Source organism: Colletotrichum aenigma, assembly GCF_013390185.1.
Source record: "Colletotrichum aenigma strain Cg56 chromosome Unknown KSG_Cg56_contig10, whole genome shotgun sequence".
Classification (NCBI taxonomy): domain Eukaryota; kingdom Fungi; phylum Ascomycota; class Sordariomycetes; order Glomerellales; family Glomerellaceae; genus Colletotrichum; species Colletotrichum aenigma.
The window spans coordinates 2,358,209-2,382,733 of record NW_023500916.1 but is presented as its reverse complement, the minus strand read 5'-3'; the positions used below and the strand labels follow the sequence as shown (position 1 = coordinate 2,382,733).

Below are 24,525 nucleotides of genomic sequence, written 5' to 3'. Positions count from 1 at the left end.
ATACATAGCTTTCTTCTACTGCCACGCCTGCTACCTACCCATCATGTCCAACCCAAGTGCCGTCGTCAGGACGGCTCCCATCGCCATTGCTCCAAAGCCTCCCCGCCGCCAGAACTCTTATCTCCAGGACAGTTTCACGAACCTCGATATCCTCCGCGGCAGCATGCCTGGTCGGGAAATCACCGAGTCTGTCGGCTCATACACCACGCGTTCTCTCAGCCCGTGCGAATCGTGTCAACGTTCTAGGGTCAGGTGTATTGTCAGCGAAGACGACGACAGCTGCATACCCTGCCAAGCTAGCGGCTCAGATTGCTCCCTGCTCAACAGCCCTCAGCCGAGGAAACGAAAGCTGAACGGCGACTTTGACGACCCCATTGGTAAAAGAAGGTCAGTCCCAATTGCCTCTCACATCATTCGTCTAGTTTCTCTTTCCCTCCGATCTCCTCCCGCTCCTCCTCCTCCTAACTCCTGCTGTCCCCCGCGCGCGCGTGTGGCCTTAATACTGGCACTGCTTCCTCCTCCCCGCTAGCCTGGGTCGCTTCCCCTTGTCATTTCTTCTTTTCTGCGCCCGTTGGATGTTTCTTGGGCTGCCATGGGGGCACGCCGCAGCCAAGGGGGTCACGTCTGATAACGAACCTTAATCTCTGACACGTGATTGGTCCAATAGCTCGCCCATCAGGACCGATATCAGAAGGCGAAGGCAACACCAACCCAGCCTCTCCAGTACTACCGGCAGCAGCTCCTTCATTGAAGACATGGCGAACGTCGGAGGCCCAACTCTGCTCAAGCGGACGCTGGGTCTCCAAAATGACCGGTACAGCCAGTACATCGGTCCGACCACCGACTTTGAGCCTTCTCTCATCAACCTCTCACCATTTGATCCCCATGACGAGAGTCTTCTGGCCCGCGGCACCCTCCGCAAGGTCAGCGACGATGACACCTTTCTACTATTACCTGACTTCAACACCCCGGGCCACGAGCACGTCTTGGAGGATGTCGAGGCCATAGAGGGCCTCGTGCGGCCCCATGGTCGCAAGCTTGTCGACCTCTACTTCCGCATCGTTCATCCCGCATTTCCGATCATCCAAAAAACCGTCTTCCTGGAAAAGTACGAGCGCAGCTATCGCGAATTTTCTCCTTGTTTATTGGCAGCCGTCTACCTGTTTGCGATCAACTGGTGGGAGCACGATGAGGACCTGGCCCGACTACCGAAACCAAACATTTCCGACATGGAGCGGCTCATCCGGACGACACTCGCGGACGCCTTGTACAGGCCGAAACTGTCCACCATCCAGGCTGGCCTTCTGCTGTCCCAGCGACCCGAGGGCGACCAGTGGGCCCCGACTGCCCAGCTGGTCGCGATCGCCCAGGAACTTGGCCTGCACCTCGACTGCACGAACTGGAAGATACCTCCCTGGGAGAAGGGGCTGCGGAAGCGCCTCGCATGGGCTCTGTATATGCAGGATAAATGGGGATCTCTCGTTCACGGCCGTCCATCGCATATCTTCTCGTCAAACTGGGGCGTGCAACCGCTGACACAACATGATTTCCCCGACGTCGAGTGGGACGAGAACGACGTGGAGGAGAAATTGGAAATTGAGCGTGGCCGAACTCTGTTCGGTCAAATGGTTCAGCTGTCGCAAGTCCTTGCCGAGATTCTCGATACCTTCTTTACATTACAAGCCCAGCAGACCATCACGAATGCAGGCGGACAAGGCACCCACCTGATTTTGTCCATGGCCAAGCCGATACAGCTGAAGCTGAAAGAATGGTACGCCAGCTTGCCCGCGACGATCCGTATGGACAACTCGTACACCACCAATACAGTCCCATCGAATCGTCTGTCGAGTATCGGCTACCTCCATCTCGCCTACTTCGCCACCGAAATCACCCTCCACCGTCGCATTATTCGGTCACTGGAGGCCACCGGCGCGGCCGTCGACCAGTACGTACAGCATATATGCCGCAGCGCAGCCAAGGCTCGTCTCATTTCTGCCATGGACTTTGTCAACCGCCTGAACTCATCTCACTTGCGCTCGTTCTGGTACTTTGCTTCCAAGACCAACTTTGCCCTCATTGGCACTTTTGGATCTCTCCTTTGGGCAACATCCCCAGGCAGGGAAGAGGCTGATTGGTACCGCCGACGCTTGGGAGAGTACCGTTGGACGCTCTCCGTCAGCTCCAAGCCTGGTGAAGGCAGAGGACTAACCAACTTCGCCATGACGATGCTCGATATCTCGACCGGTCTGCTTAAGAAGCTCCCCGAGAAGCCATCGATGAGCCGCAGTGGGAGCGTCGTCGACATGGGGCCTGGAGGCATCAGCAGTAGCTTTGGGAGCAATGGGATCCTAGCACTCGGTCAGAGTGCGCCTCCTACCATGACTTTCGGAAACTTCAGCGGGTTGCCGAGTGCCGACGTCAGCAATGCCCAGAGCCCTCGTAGTCCCAGCGCGGACAGCAGCGACGACGAGATGTACGAGACCTTTGCCCCGACGGCAGGCATGGCCAACATGGCCGATTGACGGTTGCAGCAGCTCCGCTCGGAGCTGCAAGTTGGAATATAATGACACCATGACGAGACGAGACGCTCACTTGAGCAAGCATACCCTCGAGAGAAGCATACCCTCCAAGAGATGCTTCCTGTCGTTTTGCGCTTTCTGTGGGAGGATCAAATTTTTTCGCTGTTTGGGTAAAAGGGGGAAGTGCATAATGATCTGCGGGATACCACCGGGTGCTAGGGCGACGGACAACAACCCAAGAGGGGGTTCAGAGGAGGGGATGATGATATTGGCCGCTACCTCTGGCTCCTCCCATCTTTATGATATTTGGTCTTTGATTTGGATCGACGACGCAACGGGAACGAAGCGCTATCAGCGGTGCCGGCGCAATTCTGGTGGGTTTATAACGTCCGTCATTTTTGAGCGGGGTGGAAAATAGCATCGTCTTTGGATGTTGAGCGATCCATACTTAGCATAGATTGAGATTTGGATGTGAAATGATATACCTTGATGTCCTGCTTTAGCTTATAGACCTTGATGGCCCCGGTTCCCTTGACTATTGCTGTTAGACATTTGTCAGTGACTGAAGGAACGCTTCACGTAGACAGCGGCCAACGAGTTGCATCTGATTGTTTCCCGACGTTTTCGTATTGGTGGGTGGAGCCATCAGGAGGCGTCGGAGGAAAATCACCAGAGCCCCGATCATGTCTAGAATCTTGCTGTCCTATGCCACTCAGACACTGAAATAATGACGGAAAACAGTGCTGCAATCGTGTTTAGTAGCTGCTGAGGCTGAGGTGGCTTTTGCTCTTCTGTTAAGCGACAGCCCTGCCTTCAAGTAAGCAGGTGCATCAGTTAACGATGAATCAGACCGACAAAAGGAATTTCTCCCGGTACGGGACTCGAACCCGTAACCCCTGGATTTCAGTATTTCCTAAAAGTCCAGAACGCTAACCATTGCGCCAACCGAGAAGCCGTGAGGGTGTGTGCTTGTTGATGTCAATGGGCGAGCAAGCAGCTGACACGGGTAGGAGCGTGGCCGTTGGGTGTTCGGGTGAATGAAACTGGTGCTCAGGAAGGTGAGTTTGCAAGGCAGGTTCTCTGTTACCAAGGTGGAGTCGCCCAAGCTCAGATGAGATCGTACCACGCGGCGAAAGTGAACCTTTCGAGTCTGGGCTGGACGAGAAAGGATTCGACAATGGCCTAATACCCTTCCAGGTTGCCGGATGGAGCTTATTGCTATGACGAAGACTGACAGGACGGGTGGGTTGTGTCTGGCGAGACTGCCACTGTCAAGTCAATGAAAAAGTCAAGTCACTCGATCTCGTTGTGCTTCTTACAGACTCAAGAAATACTGATGTTCTCCTATCCTGCAGCCGTGTTTCTTGGGCTCACGATGTAAGAAGCTCTAGGTCTGGCACTCCTGATTGTTTCAGACCGTTGATTGCTGCTCTGAGGAAGCTGGCCGACCATCGAGAGGCAGCTCTACTTCATCTTGAATGATTCACGTCTTTTGATGACGAAAATACTCGTGTAAGTCGATGACGGGATGGCATCGTTGATGCGTGCGGGAAGGTTGGACGACGAACAATGGTGAAGTAATCTCGCCAGGGACTGTTGAGGAGACACGAGCGGCTTGAAGTTTCAAGAGCACGGTATTTGCGGAAGGGTCAGCTCAAGAGTCTGGATACAGAGTCGTGGTGGGTTGGGCCGCCTCATGTATCCAGCCTCCAGCCAAAGCACGCAATCGATGGTGACAATTGCCCATCAGCCTCGCCTTCGACCAATCGTTACACGGCATTCATCCCTTAAAGCGGAAACCGTCGGCTAAGTTCAAGATATTGGTTGATCTTGAGTAAGAGGCATAACCAATTGCCATCCAATACGTATTGAAGCTTCAGACTTGGACGGTTGGATGGATGCCTTGCTGAATGGCGGTAACCGTGCATATCGACAAACGACAACAGTACGACATCCGCACATGCAATAGTACGGGTCCGACAGTATAGTCCTGTGGCGAATGTACCTTTTGTATTAGTATGCATATACACGAGCGAGAGCCGACTTCTACAGGACCAGTCCGTGGGAGGCAAGCGGCAATTAAGGGAAGAAATGAAGTGAAGTCCTCGGGGCGATACGTACTTCCTCAATCCCCATTATATAAGCAAATTGCCCCGCGGTATGCCACACAGTGACACCCCACCATGTCCGACGCGGTTGAACATTCTCCATCATCGTCATCATCAAGGCAACCAGAGACCACCACGACCTCGAGCCGTCGCAAACCCACTCCGCCAATGCGCGACCCATAACCACACATCAGCGCCCTCACGGAGACATCCATCCAAGATGCAGGGTTTTAACATGGGACGCTACGTCCCGCCCGACGTCGAGGGCACGACGTCAGGCAACAAGCTCCACGGCAAACACGCCCTCGGCGCGCGCGCCTCCAAGCTGTCCTCCGGCATCCTCACCGTCCGCTTCGAGATGCCCTACGCCATCTGGTGCTCCACCTGCCCGAAGCCCACAATCATCGGCCAGGGCGTGCGCTTCAACGCCGAGAAGAAGCGGGTCGGCAGCTACTACTCGACGCCGATATGGCAGTTCCGCATGCGCCACGCCGACTGCGGCGGCCCCATCGAGATCAAGACCGACCCGAAGAGCACCGCGTACGTGGTCGTGTCCGGCGCGAAGAAGCGGGACGTGGGCGAGGACGACACCGCCGCCGGCGCGGTGCCGAGGGAGGGCGCGATGGTGATCATGACGGACGAGGAGAGGCAGAAGCTGCGGAGCAACGCGTTTGCAAGCTTGGAGAAGACGATCGAGGACAGACAACTGCTCGCGCAGGCGACGGAGAGGATCGATGAGCTGGAGGACGTTTCGAAGCGGCAGTGGGACGACCCGTACTCCCGCAACAAGGCCCTGAGGCAAACGTTTCGGGTTGGGAGAAAGGAGCGCGAGAAGGAAGCTGCGGTGGGCGAGGCGCTCAAGGATAAAATGAGTCTGGGCATCGATCTCGTGCCCGGGACGGAAGAAGATGCGCAACGGGCGGCACTGGTGGACTTCGCACCCGACGATGATGCCACAAGAGTCGGCAAAGCATTAGCGAAGCCCTTGTTTCGCTCTGCGGGCAGCTCCAGGAAAGCTCAGGCCGAAGCTCCAAAGGGCACGCCAAAAGCGGAGCGGTTGACGTCAAAGAGAAGGCATCGTATTGTGTCGGAGATTGTAGGCAATACACGCATGTCGCAAGACCCATTCCTGCTAGATGCGCGGACGGAGCGGACACCACCGAGGATACCCGGTCTGAAGAGGAAACGGGACGTAAAAGCTGAGGATCCAAAGACGATTGAAGACGGGCCGAAGTTGCTGCCTTCCAAAGCTCTAGTGGGCTACGATTCAGACTCAGGATGAGGTAACCCCCAAGTTTTACGACATGGCGTTTGGAGAGAGGCACACTTTGTGATACCCAGGGATTTTAAGTATGTGTCTATATATGGTTCGGGATAAGCGATGCACCAGGACATTATTTGACTCATCGCGTGCCTTCCACACAAAAGGAAATCAAAAAAGAATAAGTGAAACTGGTTGGCTTGCCGCGCAACGCTGGCCACATTATTTGAATAGCGCGGTCGCTGTGCAGATACACAAACACCCCAGACCTTCTGAGCCACGGTACTTGTGACGGCTAGTTTCGATCAGTATATAATCGTTGGCAACTATGGGAGGCCCCTGAAGGAATGGACCGTATTGATCGAGTGTCGACCAAAGATCCAATCCGGGGTGACAATGAGCATGCCCCAGTCTCCGTCGGCCAACCATTGTCGTCTTCCCGAGGTATGTCTCGTAATTCAGGCCGTCCTGTGTTGTTGCAAACTCCGAAAATGATCCCATACATGCCTTCCTTATCCATAAACGCAAAGAAAATGCCCCCAGCTGCTAACCCCTGGTCGTAGAGGTGTTGCAAAGAGCGGGAGTACAGAGTGCAAGACCAATCGAGCCCGGGGAATATAAGTGTCCATCGACGCCAGTTCCATGAATGCTTCTAACAGATTTCTCGAAGGTCGTTGCGTTCATACGTCGTCGAGGCGGCCGGCGGGCTCCTCGTCGTCATCCCCAAAACTGCCAACTGAGGACATGGCGTCGTCGGATTCGCTTTCGCCATCCTTCTCGTCGGCGGCATCTTTGCTCGCGTACTTTTGCACATATTCTGCACTATTGTCAGTGATAACTGCTGTCAAGCTGCGTGCGCCTGCCTGCGCTGGTCTTACGCACCCTTTACTTTGGCGTCATAGCTCTTGGGTTCCCTGATCATCAAGGCGGCCGCCTCGCCATTCAGGGGGTCTGTCGGGTTCGGGTATCGCAAGAGCTGGGGAAGAAAGACCTCGAAAATGTTGATCATGTCGAACATGGGCGACCAGGTCTGGTTAATGACGTCCAAGCAGACGGAACCCGACCTATGCAGTATCCCCCATCAGTTCCTCGCTCCGGATGCAACCCAGGACGTTATCCGTCTCTTATGAAAGTTCCCATGACTCACAGCTCGTCGATGTTTGGGTGGAAGATACGGTTTACGAAGCCGATGCTAGGCGACTTGTATGGGTATTGATCGGGGAGCTCGACGTGGACCTTCCAGACGCCGCCTTCGAACGGGGCTACGGTTATTTAGCTTGACTATGCACTGTCCGGAAATCGCGCGTACTGACTCTCGGCGGGGCCCTTGAAGCGAACGTAGAACTCTTGCCTGGGTCGGTGTCGTTAGAATGGAAGTCGTTGGGCGTGGGGTTCGGTCCTTACACTGCAACGTTGTCAGCTGACCCAAAGGAGGCTTGAGTATCTTGGTGAACGGAATGCAAGCTTACTGTTGTCATTCACCAAAGTGACTTCGTAGTCACTCATCAACCTGCATATGTCAGTCCAAGCAAAAGGGGCCGTGTATTCGCGAGCCGCACATCCTAGGCCATGTTAGCAAAGTAGCATCATCGTGGCGTGATCTTGGGCGATTCACTTCATGACCTAACAAACAAAAAGAAATGTCAGTCTTCTGGTAGCCTCTGAGGCCCAAGAAAGCGGCAGCAAGGCAGACTCACATCAGTCTCGATTCTTCTGCGTGGACTACTCATGATGAGGGTTGCGCGGGGGGTTCGGACGATGGCAGGAAAGCAACGGCGGGCGGAAGTGGACTAGATAGCTAGTTGGACGTTAAGTTTGGAACAGTATGTCTGTTGAATCGAGTTTCTGTTTAGACTCGGATGGGCTTGAATTTCTACAAAAAGCGCGATCGTGTTGGCTGAATCGAGAGACAGGAGATGTTGGTTGTTGTAAAGAGGGGAGAAGTTAGCTCGGGTTCCTGACGCCAAGTCACGCGCGATGATGATGTGGGCGATCCCGGACCACAGCTGATAAGTGCCACGATAAGGAAGGTGGGCCCGAGGATTAAGCGGATAGATCCAGCGTGGGATCTTGACCCCAGCGCTAAGCTATCACCTATCTATAAATCCACCTTGCCTACCTGGGGAAGGTAGACAATGCAAACTTTCTTGGTCGCAAAGACCAACAATACCATGCGGTGCAAGGTAGTGCTGGCGCATGAGAGGCTGGGTATTCCAGCCATTGCTCAGCAGAGTACACGTAGCCCGGGCTGTATTTGCTGGCAAGTAGACGGTGGACTCAAAGCATCGACCTCATGGCCAGCAAGGCCCTGGATCAATTTGGTATGAGAGACTCAGATGATGCAACCCATGGCGTTCCGGCAAACGGCAACAGCAAGAGTCAGGGCCGTTCCGTGCAAGTTCGCCGCCGCGAGTACATGGTATGCTCGGGGCAGGCCTGCAGGGAACAGCCTGCTGTTGCAGAGCAACAATAGGATTGGAGGCGAAAACTGAAGACAAGGCAACGATGTCACTGAGTTGTAAGCAGACACCGTAATCGCATCCATTTTGAGATTCTCGTATCGCTTGGGGCATTCCTTCTTTGGAAATGTTTGCTTGCAGTGAGCGGTGTCGGCTGGTGCAGTTCTGCGATGACCGCGTCCAGCGGCAGGCCAGATAATACACAGTCAGAGACTATGCCTATCCCCTAGTATTCTCTATCATCAGGGCCAAAGGAAAACTTGGGGCTAGGTGCCAAAACTTAGCTACTGCCGCCGTTGCGGAGGACCGAGACCAGATCCGCCGGGCCCGAGGCTGTTTTGCCTCGTTCTTGGCTGAGCGCGACGCCATGTACTGTTGAGCAGCACAGCCGTGAAGTACAATACCTAGGTACGCTGTAATTAGCAGTAGACACCAGCACAGGAGGCCCTGAAAGCCCTGGAAGAGCGCGGCATCCGCTCACTAATCCTGCCCACCTCATCCTACCTACCTAGGTAAGGACGTGGAGGTACATCCGAGCAAACGGCACTTTGTCAGTTGTACTGCGGTAGGGAGGGGAGGGGCCGTGCCTCGGCGCACCCAATGGCGGGGGTACATTGCGGTGGACCGGACCCCGTTTCTGGGGCCTTTCCAGCGTTCCACGGGCGTCCAGCGGCCATTCTGCCCCCACTTTTCTTCCCTTTGAGGCGGCGTGAACGAAACACCACCGGTATTTTTTGGAGATACTCAATTCTACGCAGCAAAAACCATCATGACTTGGATAATAAAACTTGCGCTGCGCCCAAACACCGCCATCCAAAACTTTTCTTCCTCCATGCCATACCGCGAGAACAACCACTGATTTCGCAATTCATCATTTGCATTTTTTACCGCGCGAAAACCTTACACTTTTGCATCAGCTTGCCCTTGAATAAAAAGGTACTTGTCATTGCACATGTCTTCCCATATTGTCCGAAGTACCTGTCTGAGGTCGTGTGCCTCTGCCCTGCGCAGCACGCGACCCTCGTCGGCAACTTTCCATATGCGGCCCGCCTATCCTGCCTTGCTGCAACAACCCCAGCCAAGGTACAGCTCGCACTCTCCTATGGGCACGCCTCCAGCAATCCCTAGAAAGAAAGTTACCGTCGCTACACTGCGCAACCTTCACAAGAAGCGTGAGCCCATCACAGTCATGACGGCGCATGACTTCCCCAGCGCTCACGTTGCAGACCACGCTGGCATGGAGATCATTCTCGTCGGTGACAGCCTTGCCATGGTTGCACTTGGCATGGAAGATACCAGCGAGGTTCTGGTTGAAGAGATGTTACTGCATTGTCGTTCTGTCGCAAGAGCCACCAAGTCCGCTTTTGCCGTGAGTTGACCCTTGGATATCAAACACATGAACATCAGACTAATTCCAGTCATAGGTTGGCGATTTGCCTATGGGCAGTTATGAAATTGCCCCTGAACAGGCTCTGGAGACTGCCATCCGCTTCATCAAGGAAGGCAGAGTCCAGGGTGTCAAACTCGAGGGTGGAAAGGAGATGGCCCCTACCATTCGGAAGATCACCACTGCTGGCATTCCCGTACTTGCTCATGTTGGTTTGACACCACAGCGCCAAAACGCCCTCGGGGGGTTCAGAGTCCAGGGCAAGACTTCAGATGGCGCCATGAAGGTGCTCGAAGACGCACTTGCCGTGCAAGAAGCTGGCGCATTCGCAGTTGTCCTCGAGGCTGTTCCTGCAGAGGTTGCTGCGCTCGTCACAGAGAAGCTGGCCATCCCGACCATCGGCATCGGTGCCGGCAACGGCTGCTCTGGACAAGTCTTGGTGCAGGTCGACATGACAGGCAACTTCCCTCCCGGCCGTTTCTTGCCCAAGTTTGTCAAGAAGTATGGCGATGTTTGGGGCGAGAGTCTGAAGGCCATCGAAGCCTACCGCGACGACGTGAAGAGCAGACAATACCCTGGCCCTGAACATACTTATCCCATCTCCAAGGAAGAGCTTGAGGCGTTTTCCAGTACGCTAGAGAAGTTGTAGAAGGCTGTAACAGTCAGCAGTTGAAGCATTTGCATTGCATCGCGTTCGGGCTGCATTACCGGTGTTAGGGCTCGGTGGCTGAGGCATTTGCCGTCTTTTTTTTCCCCTTGAATATTTGATACCATTTAATAGAATAGTTGTAGTCAGCCAAAGGCTGGGTTCATAGCGTATGAAATCACAAGCTGGCCTGTTGAGTCCTTGAAACACTGCTACACGATTAACATCAACAGTTCCGATGTGTGAAGTTGACGCGAGCAACGTACATTGTGTAGATTGCCGACGATCTCGTCGAGAGAGGGCGCAAAGGAGTCATTGACGTAACAAAAGATATTCTCAGCGTCTCGGAGCTTCAATCGCTTGCGAAGGTACCAGATGACGGTGGAGAAGGCCTGAGTGGAGGATATCTTGGCTACGGCCATAGCGAGAGCGGGAGCGTTTCCCACGGGCTTGAACTTAACAACAACCTTCTCTGAGGCGTACTCGCCAGCACTGGCGAGTGCTGAGGCAACATCCCGCGGCTGAGCCGTCAAAATTGCTGAAGCGGACATGGTGAGCGGTATCTCCGGAGAGGCTGAGCGATCAGGAATTGTGGCCGGGGTTGGCGACGCCGAGTCTGACCTGGGAATACCAGGAGACTCAGGGCTGTCCGCCATTTTCAGTGGACTAGGTGGCGTAATGCGGTGCTTGTAAGAACCTTGTGCCAGGGATTTGGGAGCCTCCTTGCGTGTCGGTCTTTGCTGTGGTCGAGCAAGGCGAGAGGAGTAAGATGTCAGGAAACGGCGATGAACTCGAGGATGGACGTTGAAAGAGGCTGGCTTTTGTCAACGCATAAGGTAGCCGTAGCCCGGTTGGTCAAGGCATGCAAGTCACCCACCACTACATGCCTAGGTAGACACTTCAGGTGTGCCCGGGCAGTGTGTGTGGGGCGTCGCCAGTTGCCTTAGGTAAGTAACCCCTAACCCCCTACCTACCTATGTCGCTGTAGTCGGTGAATGGTCAGTGAGGTGACCTAATCCGACATCCACCTAAGGTACCTACCTAGGTATGGACCTATCCCGGGAGCCATTGCGGCGTGCTAACTACCTACCTAGGTAGTACCTTAGGTTACCTGAGCGCGGACAGCGGGGTCCAGGAGAACGTCAATGTTCAAGATACCTCCGTTATTTGAGCCCCTTTGCACCACAACTTCGACCTGACACAAATCTAGGCTGCTTGTGAGGCGAAATATTACCGTCATGACATGAAATGGATGCCGCATCTCGTCGACTCACCGAGTGGCGCTGAAACATATTCTCCTTCATATCCTCACCGTATTTTCGGCCGCGACAGCTCACTCCGGGTTAGGTGGAAGATGCGCAAGTCATGGAAGGCGTTCCTGCTTGCTGCCTTACCTTGATACACAGAAGGGAAGGAAACGACGAGGCAGTGGCCGGTGAGACCTGAGGTAAGGTAGGTTGGGGTACGGTAAGGTAAGGTCAGGTAGGCACAATGCATATTACTCCTGCAGCCACGAGGTAGCTGCAGTAGTGACAACTTGGATGATCGCCCTTGACTGTTGCTTATTGCCTCAACAAACATCTCTGTCGCCCTCCTAGCAGCCTTTTCCTCCAAGTACTCTTCTCTGTTATCTCTACCCGTCGACTCCTACGCAGACCCTCCCTCGTGAGATACCGCCCTCTAACTCGGCCACGCACCCTCTTTGAGCTGCTCAAACGAAAGATCTAGTCCTCGCACAGTAGCCTCCATGCTATGGCATCAACACCATCCTCGGAATCCCCGCACGCTGCAAGCATGCAGAAAACGTTGAAGACCGTTCACGATGTGACAAAAGCTGGCCCCGAACTGGCATTAGATGGTGAGCAACTCGACATCGCGACAGTCGTTGCCGTTGCCCGTCACGGACTCGTGCCGCGCATAAAGGGCTACCCGCCTGCCAAAGCAGACGAGACGGCCAATGGAGCTTACCGCAATAATGGGAGTTCGGATATCGATGAGCGAATCGCCCAGAGTATCAAAGTTCTCGACCATCACATAGAAAACGGCTGGGTGGTGTATGGCGTGAACACGGGCTTTGGCGGCAGCGCAGACTCTCGAACGGAGCAGCTCAAGAAACTTCAGATATCTTTGCTCCAACACACCCAAAGTGCCGTCATTACTGCCGCCGATCGAGAGGATTCTACCGACAAAGACGGGAAGTCTCACATCATCCCCCTAGCATGGGTGAAGGCAGCCATGGTTATCAGGGCCAACCAAAATCTACGCGGCCATAGCGCAGTCCGGATAGAGGTCATTGATACGTTGCTGGGACTTCTCCGTCACGACGTCACGCCTCTAGTCCCTCTGAGAGGAACGATCTCGGCATCGGGAGACCTAATGCCTCTCTCATATATCGCCGGAACTCTGATCGGAGACCCCAACATCACGGTAAGAATCGGATCCGGGGTAAGCCGGAAGATCTTGTCCGCCCGTGATGCATTGAAGGAATGCGGCATCAGGCCTGTCGAATTGCAACCAAAGGAGGGCCTTGGCTTGATCAACGGGACCGCTCCTTCGGCTGCTCTGGCCAGCTTGGTCATTTACGAGGCCAATCAGCTTGCGATTCTCGCCCAAGCTCTCACAGCTTTTACTTCAGAGTGTCTAAGAGGCAATGTCGAGTGGGCAAATGAATTCATCCACAGAATTCGACCCCACGCTGGTCAGCTCGAAACAGCTTGCAACATCAGACAGTTTTTGAGATCTTCTGATTTCGTCATCGGACTAGAGACGAAGAAGAGGACGGGTCGAGGTCTGTGGCAAGATCGGTACTCTACAAGGACAGCACCGCAGTGGATTGGTCCTTACCTGGAAGACCTCATGCTGGCCCAGCGTCAAATCGAGGTTGAGCTCAACTCGACGTCGGACAACCCAGTAATTAATGCTGGTCCTGGGAATGATCCTTCTGACGGAGAGGTCTATTCAGGAGGCAATTTTCAAGCAGTTGCCATCACATCCGCGATGGACAAGACAAGGAACGCACTTCAAATGATTGGTCGAATGCTCTTCTCTCAGTGCTCTGAGTTGATCAACCCGGCGACGAATAACGGCCTCGACCCAAATCTCGTCTTTGGTGATCCCGATCAATCTTACACGATGAAGGGTATCGATGTCAACATGAGTGCCTACATGTCGGAACTGGCGTCTCTCGCACACCCAGTATCTGCTCATGTTCATTCGGCCGAGATGCACAACCAAGGCATCAACTCTCTTGCCTTCCTGACAGGTCGGCGAACTATGGAGGCTGTGGATGTTCTTTCGCACATGTGCGCTGCTCATCTGTATGTATGCTGCCAAGCGATCGACCTCAGAGACTACCACGAGCGATTTCTCAGCTCTGTTGTCTTGTCCAAACGCCTAGACCGTGCTCGTCTCGGGCTGGACGAATCACAGCTCACGAGACTTACGAGTGGTCTCGACGAATTGGTAAGGGTTTGGTGGTACGAGGCGAACAAGGTCAGTCATTTTCAGCGTTGCTCGGTGGTGGCCTCCAAATTCGCAGCACATACTTTGGACTTCGTGGGTAAAGAGAAGATGCACGACGTCTCTCTCAGCGGCGTCTTGGATTGCCAAAGGGAATTCCAAGAGAGCATGGAAATGTGGCTTCTAGACCCAATCAATAATCCCAAGGTTAACCACCCGGGGATGAACAACGACAAGACTACAGCACATTTGGACGGACTTGGAGCAGGTTCGGCTGTGCTCTACGACATCGTGCGCGGAAGACTGGGAGTTTTCTTCCATCAGGGCCTCAGAGCGAAGCAAGAAAGCACGATCGGTGTAAACGTGTCTTTGGTGTACGGAGAGATTCGTCAAGGTTTCATAACACCAGCGCTGATGGGATGCCTCGGTCACAGCGCCGAAGAGGGCCCAGAGAACGGGATGGACACCCCCATCAGCAGCCATGACGGTGTTATTGGGACGCTCCGGACGGGCCGTGGGATCCTAGGAATGGTTACGGAAGTTTCACGGATGCTGTAGATGTCGAGATTCCTCTCCATCAATGTGAAATAGAATTGTCCGAGATCGAAACGTCAACATAGCAAGCAACCCTTGCTTTCCTGCAGTTGACTTCTTGGAAGTTTCCGAGTATTAGTGATGCGATGTTGCAAGTATGAGTAGGCTCTCTGGCAGGGGAAAGAAAGCGACTTCAAAATGGTCGAACAAGCCTGTACGTACTTGACGCGACTCGAAGGAACAACTGCAGTCAAGAAGAATAATTCATAGAGCATTGTGACTTACAAAGAAGCCATGATCCCACGGACCGAAGGAGCAAAAGACAAAATGATTGTCCTCGGAGAGGCTCGAACTCTCGACCTTTGGATGTCTCTGCCTATGGCGGAGTCATATCGATTGTAATATGAGACCAACGCTCTACCGACTGAGCCACGAAGACTTGGATGGAAGGGCAGTTTCAATTTCATCACTATGAAGAATTTGCCACGCTTGGACCCACGTAAGAAGCGGCCTTGCACGCGGGCATCCGTGCGCCTGTCCTAAAATGGACAGGTGTGGAGGGGCGGCACGGTTCGGTGCGGGGCTTTCTTTCGAGGAACCTACCTACCTTAGTGTTCGAGACGGGATGTGGTGCTGCTGGCTTTGATGTTTACATCAGCCTCATATAAGCGGCCTGTAGTATCATTTGTTTTGTATGCTACCTCTCCCCGCTTCGTATCCCCAGCCATTCGATCCAAGCAGCAGCAGATCGAACACTGTTCACGTTGTACTTTCCTTCCAACTACGCAGAAGCTGCCTGCCATTCTCGAGCGTCTGCTCTTGTTGTGTGCTGCGCATCATTCATCTCACAACTCTTCCAGATGTACACAAGGAGAAATGCTTTCAATTGCTCCAAAACGCCTCTGCCATGACTGTGCGGCTCACAGCACAACCACAGCAGTCCTTGGCTTCCCAAACCAATAAGTGTTTCGTGTTCAACATACAGTATACACAATCATAGACTGTTCAATGATATCTACACCATGCTCATTATGACTCGCCTTTGCCCTCTTCATCCGTACTTGTCCCGCCTCTGGATGACGACACAATGCCTCCCAACCTGCCTGCCGAACGAGAAAACTTAGCCGTGGTGGTATAAAATGCTCCATGCCGAACGCCATTGTGCATGCGATGCTTTCAGTGCGGCCCGACCAATTAGAGAAAGACGAAGAGAAAAACATGACCGGAAAGCGCGGGCGACTTCTTCTGGTCAGTCTACTGGTATCATTGGTTCCATGTGTGTGGAACAAATCCGTAGCTTTTGTATGTATGTGTGTGTGTGTGTGTGTGTGAACGTGCGTGATGCTCCTGGGATCACAGCGTCGGGAAATCGGGGAATCAAAAACCATATATGAGTGAGGCAGAATCGGTTCTCATGGGTGCCATGATGCGGAACGAGTTCGTCGAGTCGACACTTTCTATGGGTCCTCGATCGACACTTCCTCGGCGCGGTACTTGTAGTCGCCATAGCCCTTGGGCATGCGGCCCAGCTGGCCAAGTAGTTCGTCCAATTCGAGCCAGTTGTCGGTGTTTTCTGCAAACTTTCGATGTTTACGTGTGAGAATATGCTGCCATATGATTAGCAAACTTCGTAGACTGTGGAGCGCTACAATCAACGCACCTCGTCAAAGTCCTTAAATTTGTCCTGGCAGTTTTCACAGTAACCTGGCTTCAGATCACGCTTGCTCTTGGCAGGCGGCGCCTGAGTTTTAGAGCTGGTTCGAACAAGCTTGGCAGTTTGCTTCTCAGCGTCCTCTTCAATGAGCTCCATCCGTCTGCTGGTGGTCCTGGAAACGCTGGTAGATCTGGTAGACGTCGCATCCAAGCTCATCTCAGTCAGGCGACGAGAGCTGGGATCGTGGGGCGCTGGGGCACCTCTCTGCAGCACCTTGCGCTGCAGACCATGGACTTCCTTGCTGGTGCCGGCCTTTGCTCCATTGACACCCGAAGTAGAAGAGATCATCTGAGAGCGAATGGCCGAAGTAACATTCGACGGCTGAAGACCCGAGGCCACAGGCTCGCCGGCGAAGAAACGTGCCGTACCGGCACGGCTGGTAAAGGCATTCTGGGGTCGGAAGTCAATAGGATTAGAGGCAACAACCTTGGGCGGGTTGAACATCTCTACGGGCTTCACTGGAGCCTTGTCCTTGTTCTGGCCGTCTTGCATCTCGGCGAGGGTACGCTTGCCAATGACAGTTTTGGGCGCAGGCACCTCAGGGGGCTGAAGAGACGCCCTCTTCTCGTCCACAGGCTTCGCAACGCGCTCTTTGTCGCCCTTGGGCTCCTTCAGCTCCTTTTGCTGCGGTTGTGGTTTACGGCTCGGTCGCTCAGCCTGTTCCGGCTCCTCGACGAAAGGGCAGCGGCCATCCGTGACAGTCCTAAATTGGGGCCATTCACCGTCATACTTGTTGTTGACCTTAGGGTACTCCCGCACCATAATGGGCTTCTGCTTCTCGTCAATGTCGTAGACGTATATATACGGTCCCTTGAAATTGATCATCTCCCGGCTCGTGACGGCGTCAGAAGGACCATTGAGTCTCTCCTTTTGCAGCAACTGCATCAGGCCTGGCTCGTCTGCAGTTCTCTTGGTGCTCAAGCTCCTGGACTCGCCCTTGTGGCCAATTTGGGCGACAACGTGCGGATCGGGCTCCAACAGAAACTGCAACATCCTCTGGAATTTCTCGACCGACCAAATCTTCTTTCCCATGTCACGAGCCTTGTGCAGGACATCATTGCTGCGCGTAGGACGCGCACGCCTGACTCCGTCATCCTGCGGCTGGGTGTGAGTCCGTCTCGACGGGTGATCAAACAATAAACGTCTTCGTGCATCGGGGGCCCGGTCTAGAAGAGACGGGTTGATGGTCTGCGGCTGCTCTTCGGGCTCGGGGTCTTGGTGTGCGGGGGCGTGCACTTCCTCCTGTGCAGGAACTGGACGGGCGGTCACGACGTGAGTGATGCTGCTCGAGAAGAAGCGTTCGTCTCTCTACACATGACATATTAGTGACCAAAAAGGATTTTCAACACATGTGCTGCGACATACAGCTCCAAGAGACATGGCATGGCGGGAAAGCTTGGCCCTCTGGTCCTCGGCAACACTGTCGAAGTAGAAGACCATCTTGGGGAAGCGGCCGCGATATTCGGCCTGCCATTGTCGGATCTTGTCGACGTTCGCATCATCGTGGTGGTGGGTGGAGCGTTCTTTCGTTACGGGGCGGGCGACACGCTGGGGCAGTTGTGAAGGCTTGGCGATCTTGGATGGGGAGCGTTGGTGGCGGGATGCAGTGTTCTCGACGACCTGCTTCTTCAAAGGCGGCGGCTGGCCGTACAGCTCTTCTCTCTGGATGTTGGCATGAGAACGCCTCTGCTTGGCGAGAGCCAGAGCAGAAGCAGATCTCAAGGGCGAATTGGCCACATTGGGGTTGCTAGACAAAGGCGTTCGTCTAGTGGACATGGCCGTGGGAGGGATTGGAGTGGGCGATAGGGATATGGCTGCCATAAAAATGCCCAATCAATATGCTCGACGTGGGAAAGGAAAGGTTGTTGTTTTGTTTGTGTGGTGGTGTGGGTTTGTATGTCGGTCGAGAGCGAGGCGGGGGGGGGGGGGGGGTTGCTCTGTGGACGGGACGGGACGGGATGGGCACGCGACGTGGAGGCTGACACGTCGCTCACGCGTTCCGACAGAGAGCGTGTCGTGGGTTCACGAAGACATCGAATGCGCTGGGCGGCCGTGAGGAGGGAGGGAGATGCGAGAAGGAGAGGAAGTCGTCGTGGAGGTTCGTCGTGAAGCCAAAAAGAAGCAGCCAGAACACGGGTGTGCGAGTGGGCAGGTTCAAGGCAGAGCTTTATTAATATGGAGGTAGGTAGGTAGGTAGGAGGAGGAGTGGTTGGTGTTGTGTGTGTGTGTGCGGTGCGTGTGTGGGAGGAGTCCCCCGGCCATCATCCCAGCCTATAAGCAAGACCACCCCCGTCTTGGTTCACTCACTGCCTGTGCCTGGCCTGTCCGGGACCCGGTCACCTAAGTCGCGCTTGATGGGTTTTCGGGGGGGGAACAACAGCACTAATCCCCGTTCGGCAGCGTGGAAAACACGCACGGGCCAGTTTCTTCTCTGGCAACCGGTCAAATTTGCTTGGCCCTGCCTGCACAGTACCCGCAGCGGCGCGTCTTCTCTCAGTGACTGGACTCTTCACACTTACCTTACTTTAGGTAGGTAGGTTCACAGCTGCTGTGCTACAGTGGAGGCTCGCTGTAATCTGGCATTCTAGCACCCGACCACAATAATAACAACTGGTAGCGACCTGATCCGGCGGCGGCCTGGAAATTGGACGGATGGAGCTGCAGTGGGAAAACAATAAAAAATCCTGCCGCAACTGGGGGGCCGCCCAATTGGCAAGACATGGATGCATCCAGTTTCTTTCGACATGGCACTTTCACATTGCATGCTGTATTGCTGCATGCTGCTGCATTTACTTGCCTTAGTTACATATGTACGACATTAATGTCCACGGCAATAAACGCCATGCAACTCCATTGTCTTCTTCCACTCCTTAGATACATAAAAAACATCCACTCCAAACAAACAAATTTCTGCATCATCCCATCGTCCGCTCCTCGTCCTGGTGGCCCGATTCCCAAACGGGCATCTCTCACCCGTCCCGTCTCGGTCTCAGTCCTTGCGGAAAGGCCGCATGCACTGAACTAATCACTCTTTGACGAGTCAGCCAGCAGCAGCCTTTGGCCCTTAGCCCATCCTCGCTCCGTCCGGTACAGTGCAGACGATTGCAGTACCTCCACTGCCTTCCGTGATGACCTCATCCGGATCGTAGAACCCATCCCTTCTCGTTCATAAATCTCACCTGCCGCCCTACATCCCCTGCACATCGCTCCATTTCTGGTCATGAACCCCTCACGTCCAGTGAGCAGCGCTCTTCGGGCCGCCCAGAGACTGCGATGCTGCAATTCCGTGCCCTTGTGGCGCCCGTCACTCCCATCGAGTTGTCAGATCCGCCGCTACGCTGACGTCTCTGCTGCCGATCTCCAGTTTGGCCAGCCAGTGCATGAGACGCATCCTCACATTCTCAAAGCCGGCGAGAGTCAGTACAATCTTCACCCAATCACTGCCCATAGCATTCAATACTTTGCCCTCAAACTCTCAGTAAAGATCCCGAATAAAATCTTCTTGGGCTGACTTATATGTTTAGTCACTCCGGGTATCACAGCCCAGGAATATTGGGAGAGACGTGCTCGCCTGGCTGAGAAGCTGCCCGACGGTGGCGTTGCCGTCCTGTCTGCCGCCGACCTCAAGTACCGCTCCGGTGCCGTCTTCTTCCCCTATCGCCAAGAGTCCAACTTTCTGTACCTGACCGGCTGGAATGAGGGCGATTCCGTGGCTGTCATCCAGAAGACGGGCAAGGAATTCGGCGACTACCTGTTTCACCTGTTCACTCAGCCTAAGAACCCGGCGGCCGAGCAGTGGTCAGGTGCCAGGAATGGCATCCAGGCCGCTACGGATATCTTCAACGCCGACAAGGCGGGCGATATTAACAAGATCCACCAGTACCTCCCCGATATCGTCAAGTCGGCGAGCCGCGTCTACACAGACCTCGAGAAACCGAGGCAGGGCGAGCAAGAGAACAAACTATGGCAGCTCATGAAGAGCGACAAGTCATGGTTTCCCTCGGTTAAGATTCCTCTGTACCCTCTCATGAACTCTTTACGGTGTATCAAGTCCCCGGCAGAGGTCGCAAACATGCGCCGCGCTGGACAGATCTCGGGCCGGGTCATCACCGACGCCATGCGCAAGCAGTGGACCCGCGAGAAGGACCTCCACGCCTTTCTCGATTACAGGTTCACCGCAGACGGCTGTGACGGGCCGGCATACGTCCCCGTCGTAGCAGGCGGGCAAAACGGTCTTTGCATTCATTACGTCGTGAATAACAACGTGATGAAAGACGGCGAGATGGTTCTCATCGACGCGGGCGGAGAGTACGGCACATACATCACTGACATCTCTCGCACCTGGCCTATAAACGGCAAGTTCAGCGCGGCACAGAAGGACCTCTATGAAGCCGTTCTTACCGTTCAACGTTCAAGCGTGTCCCTTTGCCGTGAGAACGCCAATCTCTCCCTCGACGACATTCACGACCAAACGGCAAACGGTCTGCTCGAGCAGCTCAAGAGCCTAGGCTTCGACATCACCTCCCGCGATCTTGATGTCTTATTTCCGCACCATGTTGGTCACTATGTCGGCCTGGATGTCCACGATGTTCCTGGCTATGGCAGGAGAACGCCGCTGAAAGCCGGACACTGCGTGACCATCGAGCCTGGTATCTATGTTCCGGATACAGACCGTTGGCCGGAGCACTTCCGCGGTATGGCAGTTCGGATTGAGGACAGCGTCTGTGTGGATACCGAGTCACCGTACATTTTCTCGACAGAAGCTGTAAAGGAGGTTGTCGATATTGAGGCTCTCAGGGACTGAACCCTGTGAAACCGAAAAGGATCAAAATTTTGGAATCAAAGGTGTACACTATTAAACCAGGGTGGCACAGAAGTCGTGTCTCTACACACAAAATACGGCGTAGCGTCCGCTATGCAAGCAACGTACACTTGTTCCTGAGTGTCTCTGCAAACCTTCAGGAGCTGCCTTCAACGTGGCGTATCTGCCCGTCGAGCTGAGCTAACAACCAATGTTGTGAGAGTTGTTTCTCCCGGTATGCCAAAACAGGACCCTTGTCTTCGGGGTCCCTTGACGTGCCAGGGGAGGTACCCCATGGAAGGTTCCGCATGGAACAGGCGGGCTTCTCATCTGCCACAAGCGGACGTTTCCCGTTTCTTGTAGACCAGCTGCACGAACAGGATGCCATTGGGGTCATGTCAGTCAGCCGATTTGGTTGCCAAGATGAGATCATCATTTCCGCTGACAACTTGAGGTAGCACACAAATTGAAACAAAAGGGTGTTCGCCACAATTTTAGAGGTGTCTGGGACCTCACACGCAGCTCGACATCTGTGCTCATCGAAAATACTCCAATGAATCCAAATGTCCTTTCTAGGTTGCTAAAAGGATATGCGCTAGACATAGAGCAGTGTATGACCTGTCACATCAGAACCATGCCGAAAATGCCATCCGGAACAGAAGAATCGCCTTCAGTACATCCCCGGAGGAATTAACCGATAGTGCCAGAAACCCGAATAAAGGTCTGATAACCTTGAATTATTTTGTATATGCCTGCCTATTCATGCTTCGTAGATTGGTCGCAATCGTATATTTTTGGGCAAATGATAGCCCTTGACAACAAAATATGTACAGTTTCGCAATCATGATGCGTAATGTGATAAGGGGATAGATGTTAACAGAAGCCTCTCGGGTCGAACAAGGTTCTGCTGTAATTCGGCATGGGAAAGGGTTGCCGCGCCGTTGCACTCAACAGTTGCTCAAAGGCTTGTAGGCGCCTGGCGAGTTCCTGATGCTCGCGCATGATGGCTTTGTTTCTTCGTTCAAGGTAATGGATATACTCGGTTGCTTTCGTGAGGACAGTACCCTAAACCTGTATCAGTATATGTTGTGTGAAGCTAAATGACCGCATCACCGCTTACCTTGCTGACTTTAGGCCCGCGTTGCGACTGACTGTCCACCTCGGCGTCTTCGCCTCCCTCCTCGGGTATCGACTTGAGTGATGGTACAGCGTCGCGAAGCTCGGAGATCTTGTCCTTGAGATTGGTGCGGTACTTTCTCTCAATGTCGTTATGTGCCGTTCGGTCGCCGCCAGCCTTCGCCTTGTCTTTAGACTTTTCAGAGGCCCCAGTTGCAGCCGTCGTAGTTCGAGACACTTGCGGCCGTTGGTTCTTCGAGTCTTTTTCTACACTGTCTCTCTCCTTTTCCTTCCCCTTACTGTGGAGACCCGACTGTTCGGGGCCCCTCCCGAGTTCATCCATGCTTGCCGTCGCCATGCCGGCATCGAAATTCTCGAGACTTGCAAACTCGGGGCCCAGGTCTGCGCCAACCCCGAAACCCATTCCGGCGCCTAGACTAGTTGATGAACGACCGGTATTGAGGGCAATGGCCAGCAGGCGTCGCTGCTCCGGATCGAGCATGGGCGTGCCCATGCCTCCCATGCCGCCCATGCCAAATAGAGGGTTCATCCGCAGGCCGGGCGCTGGCTTCTCCCAACTCAGGGGCGTCGAATAAAGGCCCTCTCGCGGCGGAACCTCGGAAGGGGGTTGCGATTCGATCTTACCGAGCTGATCGCCTAGGTTCATGGACTCCAGAAACTCTTCATCGTCCGAGAGAGCGTTGTCAAGGGCGGTGTCGTCCATAAAGTCCTCCGGCTTGAATACAGGGTTTGTATACAGTCCAGCGCCCAAGCCCGGGGTTGTTGACATGGGATTCAGACGATTCGCAGCCGGTGGTCTAGAGAGATTTAGCGAAGTCGCTCAGATGCGTCGACTTTTGAGAGCGGCTGAGAGCATACCTAGGATAATGTTGGGTCGGATGTCTTCGCTTAGAAAAGTCGATCTCGAAGCTACCGCCGAGCTTTTGCTCATCGTCATCGTCGAATTGAATCCAGTAATCGACTGATTCTAGTGCCGCAGCCTCGGAATCCACCTTGGTCCGCTTTCGATCGTGACCGTCCCTCCGCCTCTGGCCAGCATTCTGGGCTGTGCGTGTCGGCAAAGCATTTCTGGGTTGGCCATGTCCAAAGGACATTTGAGCAGGCATAGCACCCATGCCGAAATTCGTGCTGACAGGCGAGGCCTGAGCAAAAGAGGGCATTGAGGAGGGGCCATTGGAAGTCGATTCAGAGTTGCTCTGATCGGCCCCTAGGGTCTCCCAGAGAGAAGGATCGGGAGCATTTCTCGCAGCACCTGCGGCCGAAGATTCGGCGGGTTGCTCGACAGAATTATTTGTTTGGTTGTTTGGGACGGCGAAGTAGTCGAGGTTCTTTAAGAAGTTGGGGTCCATTACCACAAAGCCAGCATTTCGGCCCCCGAAATGTCGGCGGTCGTCGATCTAGAAATCGATATTGTCTTTTTGTGGAAGGGAGAGTGGGTGCTCGGCGCGATCGTATGCCGGTGAGTGCTGAGCAGCGAGGACTCAGAGATCTCGTACGTTTCTTGGTTGGAGGGGGGCAGAGTTTGGCGATTCAAGATGGACAGTCGTACCACCTCGTATGGCCAATCAGGTCGAAGTCGGAATGCAATGGCAGCGTTGTCAATGGCGGCAAGGGAAACTCGCAAAAGTCGTGGGAGTCGGCAGGGATGGATCGAGATGCAGGATGCAGCGCAAGACAAAGAAGTCGGTCGTGTTCAAGGGCCGTCAAAGGTTCTGGGTTCGTAGAGGTGCGGCACCTCAAGTAGAGAGGTCGGCAGGGCGATGAGACGGGGATTCGCTTATTAAGGTCAGCCAAGGTCCAAATACTCGAAGGACTTGGTCGAGACTTGCGACTAAGACAGGCGGGTTGTGACGGAGACGAGACGAGGGCAGGGCAGATGCGCAGACGTATGGTAAGGTAGGTACAAGCAACAGCAGGAACAAGAGCAGGAGGCAAATCAGAGGAGAGCAGAGCGCCGACGGGTACGGAAAGCGACAACGAGATGCGTCCAAACACGGGGAAAGGACAAGAAAAGAGTTGAGGGTTGGGGAGATTTTTGTGGAGGCAGAGACGAAAATGACTGGTCACACCTTACGTGTATGCGGCAGGGAGCAACGGGAGGCAGGCGGCAGGCAGAAAGGTCGTTCGGTCGGCAGGTAGGTGTGTGTAGCTGTATCCGTCGAGACGGGACGGATGGAAGAGGAAAGAACGGAGAAGAGTGTTGACGAGCAGGTAGCCGGTGTTGGGTTGGCTGGCGTTGGGGGAGGGGCGCGGGAGAGAGGCACGAGGCGCGAGGCAGAGCAGCAAATAGAGCAGCAGAGAAATGTATTGCGCCGGAGAGACGAAGACAAAGTCGACTGATGTTTAGGGACACAGAATGGACCCGCGCCGGATCCCGTACGGTGAGCTACCCGGAACAAGACCGTGGACGGCCGAAGCAGACTCTACGCAAACAGAGAGTGAGTGAGTGTGTGTGTGTGTGGGCAAAGAAAAAAAAAATGTGCAAAAGGTTGCCAATTGG

At 54.2% G+C, this 24,525-nt stretch overlaps 9 protein-coding genes across 9 annotated transcripts; 5 read left to right on the top strand and 4 right to left on the bottom strand.

Moving 5' to 3' along the window:
• Window positions 1-43: 43 nt before the first annotated feature.
• On the top strand, window positions 44-2,522 carry CGCA056_v014524 (Transcriptional activator protein DAL81; the record flags this gene model as incomplete). Its single annotated transcript, XM_037329766.1, has 2 exons — window positions 44-387; window positions 668-2,522. 2 exons carry the CDS (start codon window positions 44-46, stop codon window positions 2,520-2,522), a joined length of 2,199 nt encoding a protein of 732 aa, XP_037172226.1.
• A 2,325-nt stretch (window positions 2,523-4,847) lies between these two features.
• Window positions 4,848-5,909, top strand: CGCA056_v014523 (Coiled-coil domain-containing protein 130; the record flags this gene model as incomplete). The annotated part of the gene is made up of 1 exon (XM_037329765.1): window positions 4,848-5,909. The coding sequence occupies one exon, from the start codon at window positions 4,848-4,850 to the stop codon at window positions 5,907-5,909; it is 1,062 nt and encodes a 353-aa protein (XP_037172229.1).
• Window positions 5,910-6,568: 659 nt separating this feature from the next.
• ubc8 (Ubiquitin-conjugating enzyme E2 8) lies at window positions 6,569-7,618 on the bottom strand (the record flags this gene model as incomplete). Its single annotated transcript, XM_037329764.1, has 6 exons — window positions 6,569-6,705; window positions 6,771-6,952; window positions 7,036-7,150; window positions 7,202-7,239; window positions 7,504-7,511; window positions 7,586-7,618. The coding sequence occupies 6 exons, from the start codon at window positions 7,616-7,618 to the stop codon at window positions 6,569-6,571; spliced, it is 513 nt and encodes a 170-aa protein (XP_037172230.1).
• Window positions 7,619-9,449: 1,831 nt separating this feature from the next.
• panB (3-methyl-2-oxobutanoate hydroxymethyltransferase) lies at window positions 9,450-10,383 on the top strand (the record flags this gene model as incomplete). The annotated part of the gene is made up of 2 exons (XM_037329763.1): window positions 9,450-9,716; window positions 9,772-10,383. 2 exons carry the CDS (start codon window positions 9,450-9,452, stop codon window positions 10,381-10,383), a joined length of 879 nt encoding a protein of 292 aa, XP_037172228.1.
• Window positions 10,384-10,526: 143 nt separating this feature from the next.
• ATG12 (Ubiquitin-like protein ATG12) lies at window positions 10,527-11,036 on the bottom strand (the record flags this gene model as incomplete). The annotated part of the gene is made up of 2 exons (XM_037329762.1): window positions 10,527-10,589; window positions 10,647-11,036. 2 exons carry the CDS (start codon window positions 11,034-11,036, stop codon window positions 10,527-10,529), a joined length of 453 nt encoding a protein of 150 aa, XP_037171829.1.
• A 1,138-nt stretch (window positions 11,037-12,174) lies between these two features.
• Window positions 12,175-14,397, top strand: CGCA056_v014519 (Phenylalanine aminomutase; the record flags this gene model as incomplete). Its single annotated transcript, XM_037329761.1, has 1 exon — window positions 12,175-14,397. One exon carries the CDS (start codon window positions 12,175-12,177, stop codon window positions 14,395-14,397), a length of 2,223 nt encoding a protein of 740 aa, XP_037171661.1.
• Window positions 14,398-15,830: 1,433 nt separating this feature from the next.
• him1 (Hsk1-interacting molecule 1) lies at window positions 15,831-17,863 on the bottom strand (the record flags this gene model as incomplete). Its single annotated transcript, XM_037329760.1, has 3 exons — window positions 15,831-15,980; window positions 16,034-17,395; window positions 17,453-17,863. 3 exons carry the CDS (start codon window positions 17,861-17,863, stop codon window positions 15,831-15,833), a joined length of 1,923 nt encoding a protein of 640 aa, XP_037171660.1.
• Window positions 17,864-19,307: 1,444 nt separating this feature from the next.
• On the top strand, window positions 19,308-20,891 carry ICP55 (Intermediate cleaving peptidase 55; the record flags this gene model as incomplete). The annotated part of the gene is made up of 2 exons (XM_037329759.1): window positions 19,308-19,503; window positions 19,612-20,891. 2 exons carry the CDS (start codon window positions 19,308-19,310, stop codon window positions 20,889-20,891), a joined length of 1,476 nt encoding a protein of 491 aa, XP_037171726.1.
• Window positions 20,892-21,761: 870 nt separating this feature from the next.
• sre2 (putative transcription factor sre2) lies at window positions 21,762-23,374 on the bottom strand (the record flags this gene model as incomplete). The annotated part of the gene is made up of 3 exons (XM_037329758.1): window positions 21,762-21,953; window positions 22,009-22,822; window positions 22,884-23,374. The coding sequence occupies 3 exons, from the start codon at window positions 23,372-23,374 to the stop codon at window positions 21,762-21,764; spliced, it is 1,497 nt and encodes a 498-aa protein (XP_037171659.1).
• Window positions 23,375-24,525: the final 1,151 nt, after the last annotated feature.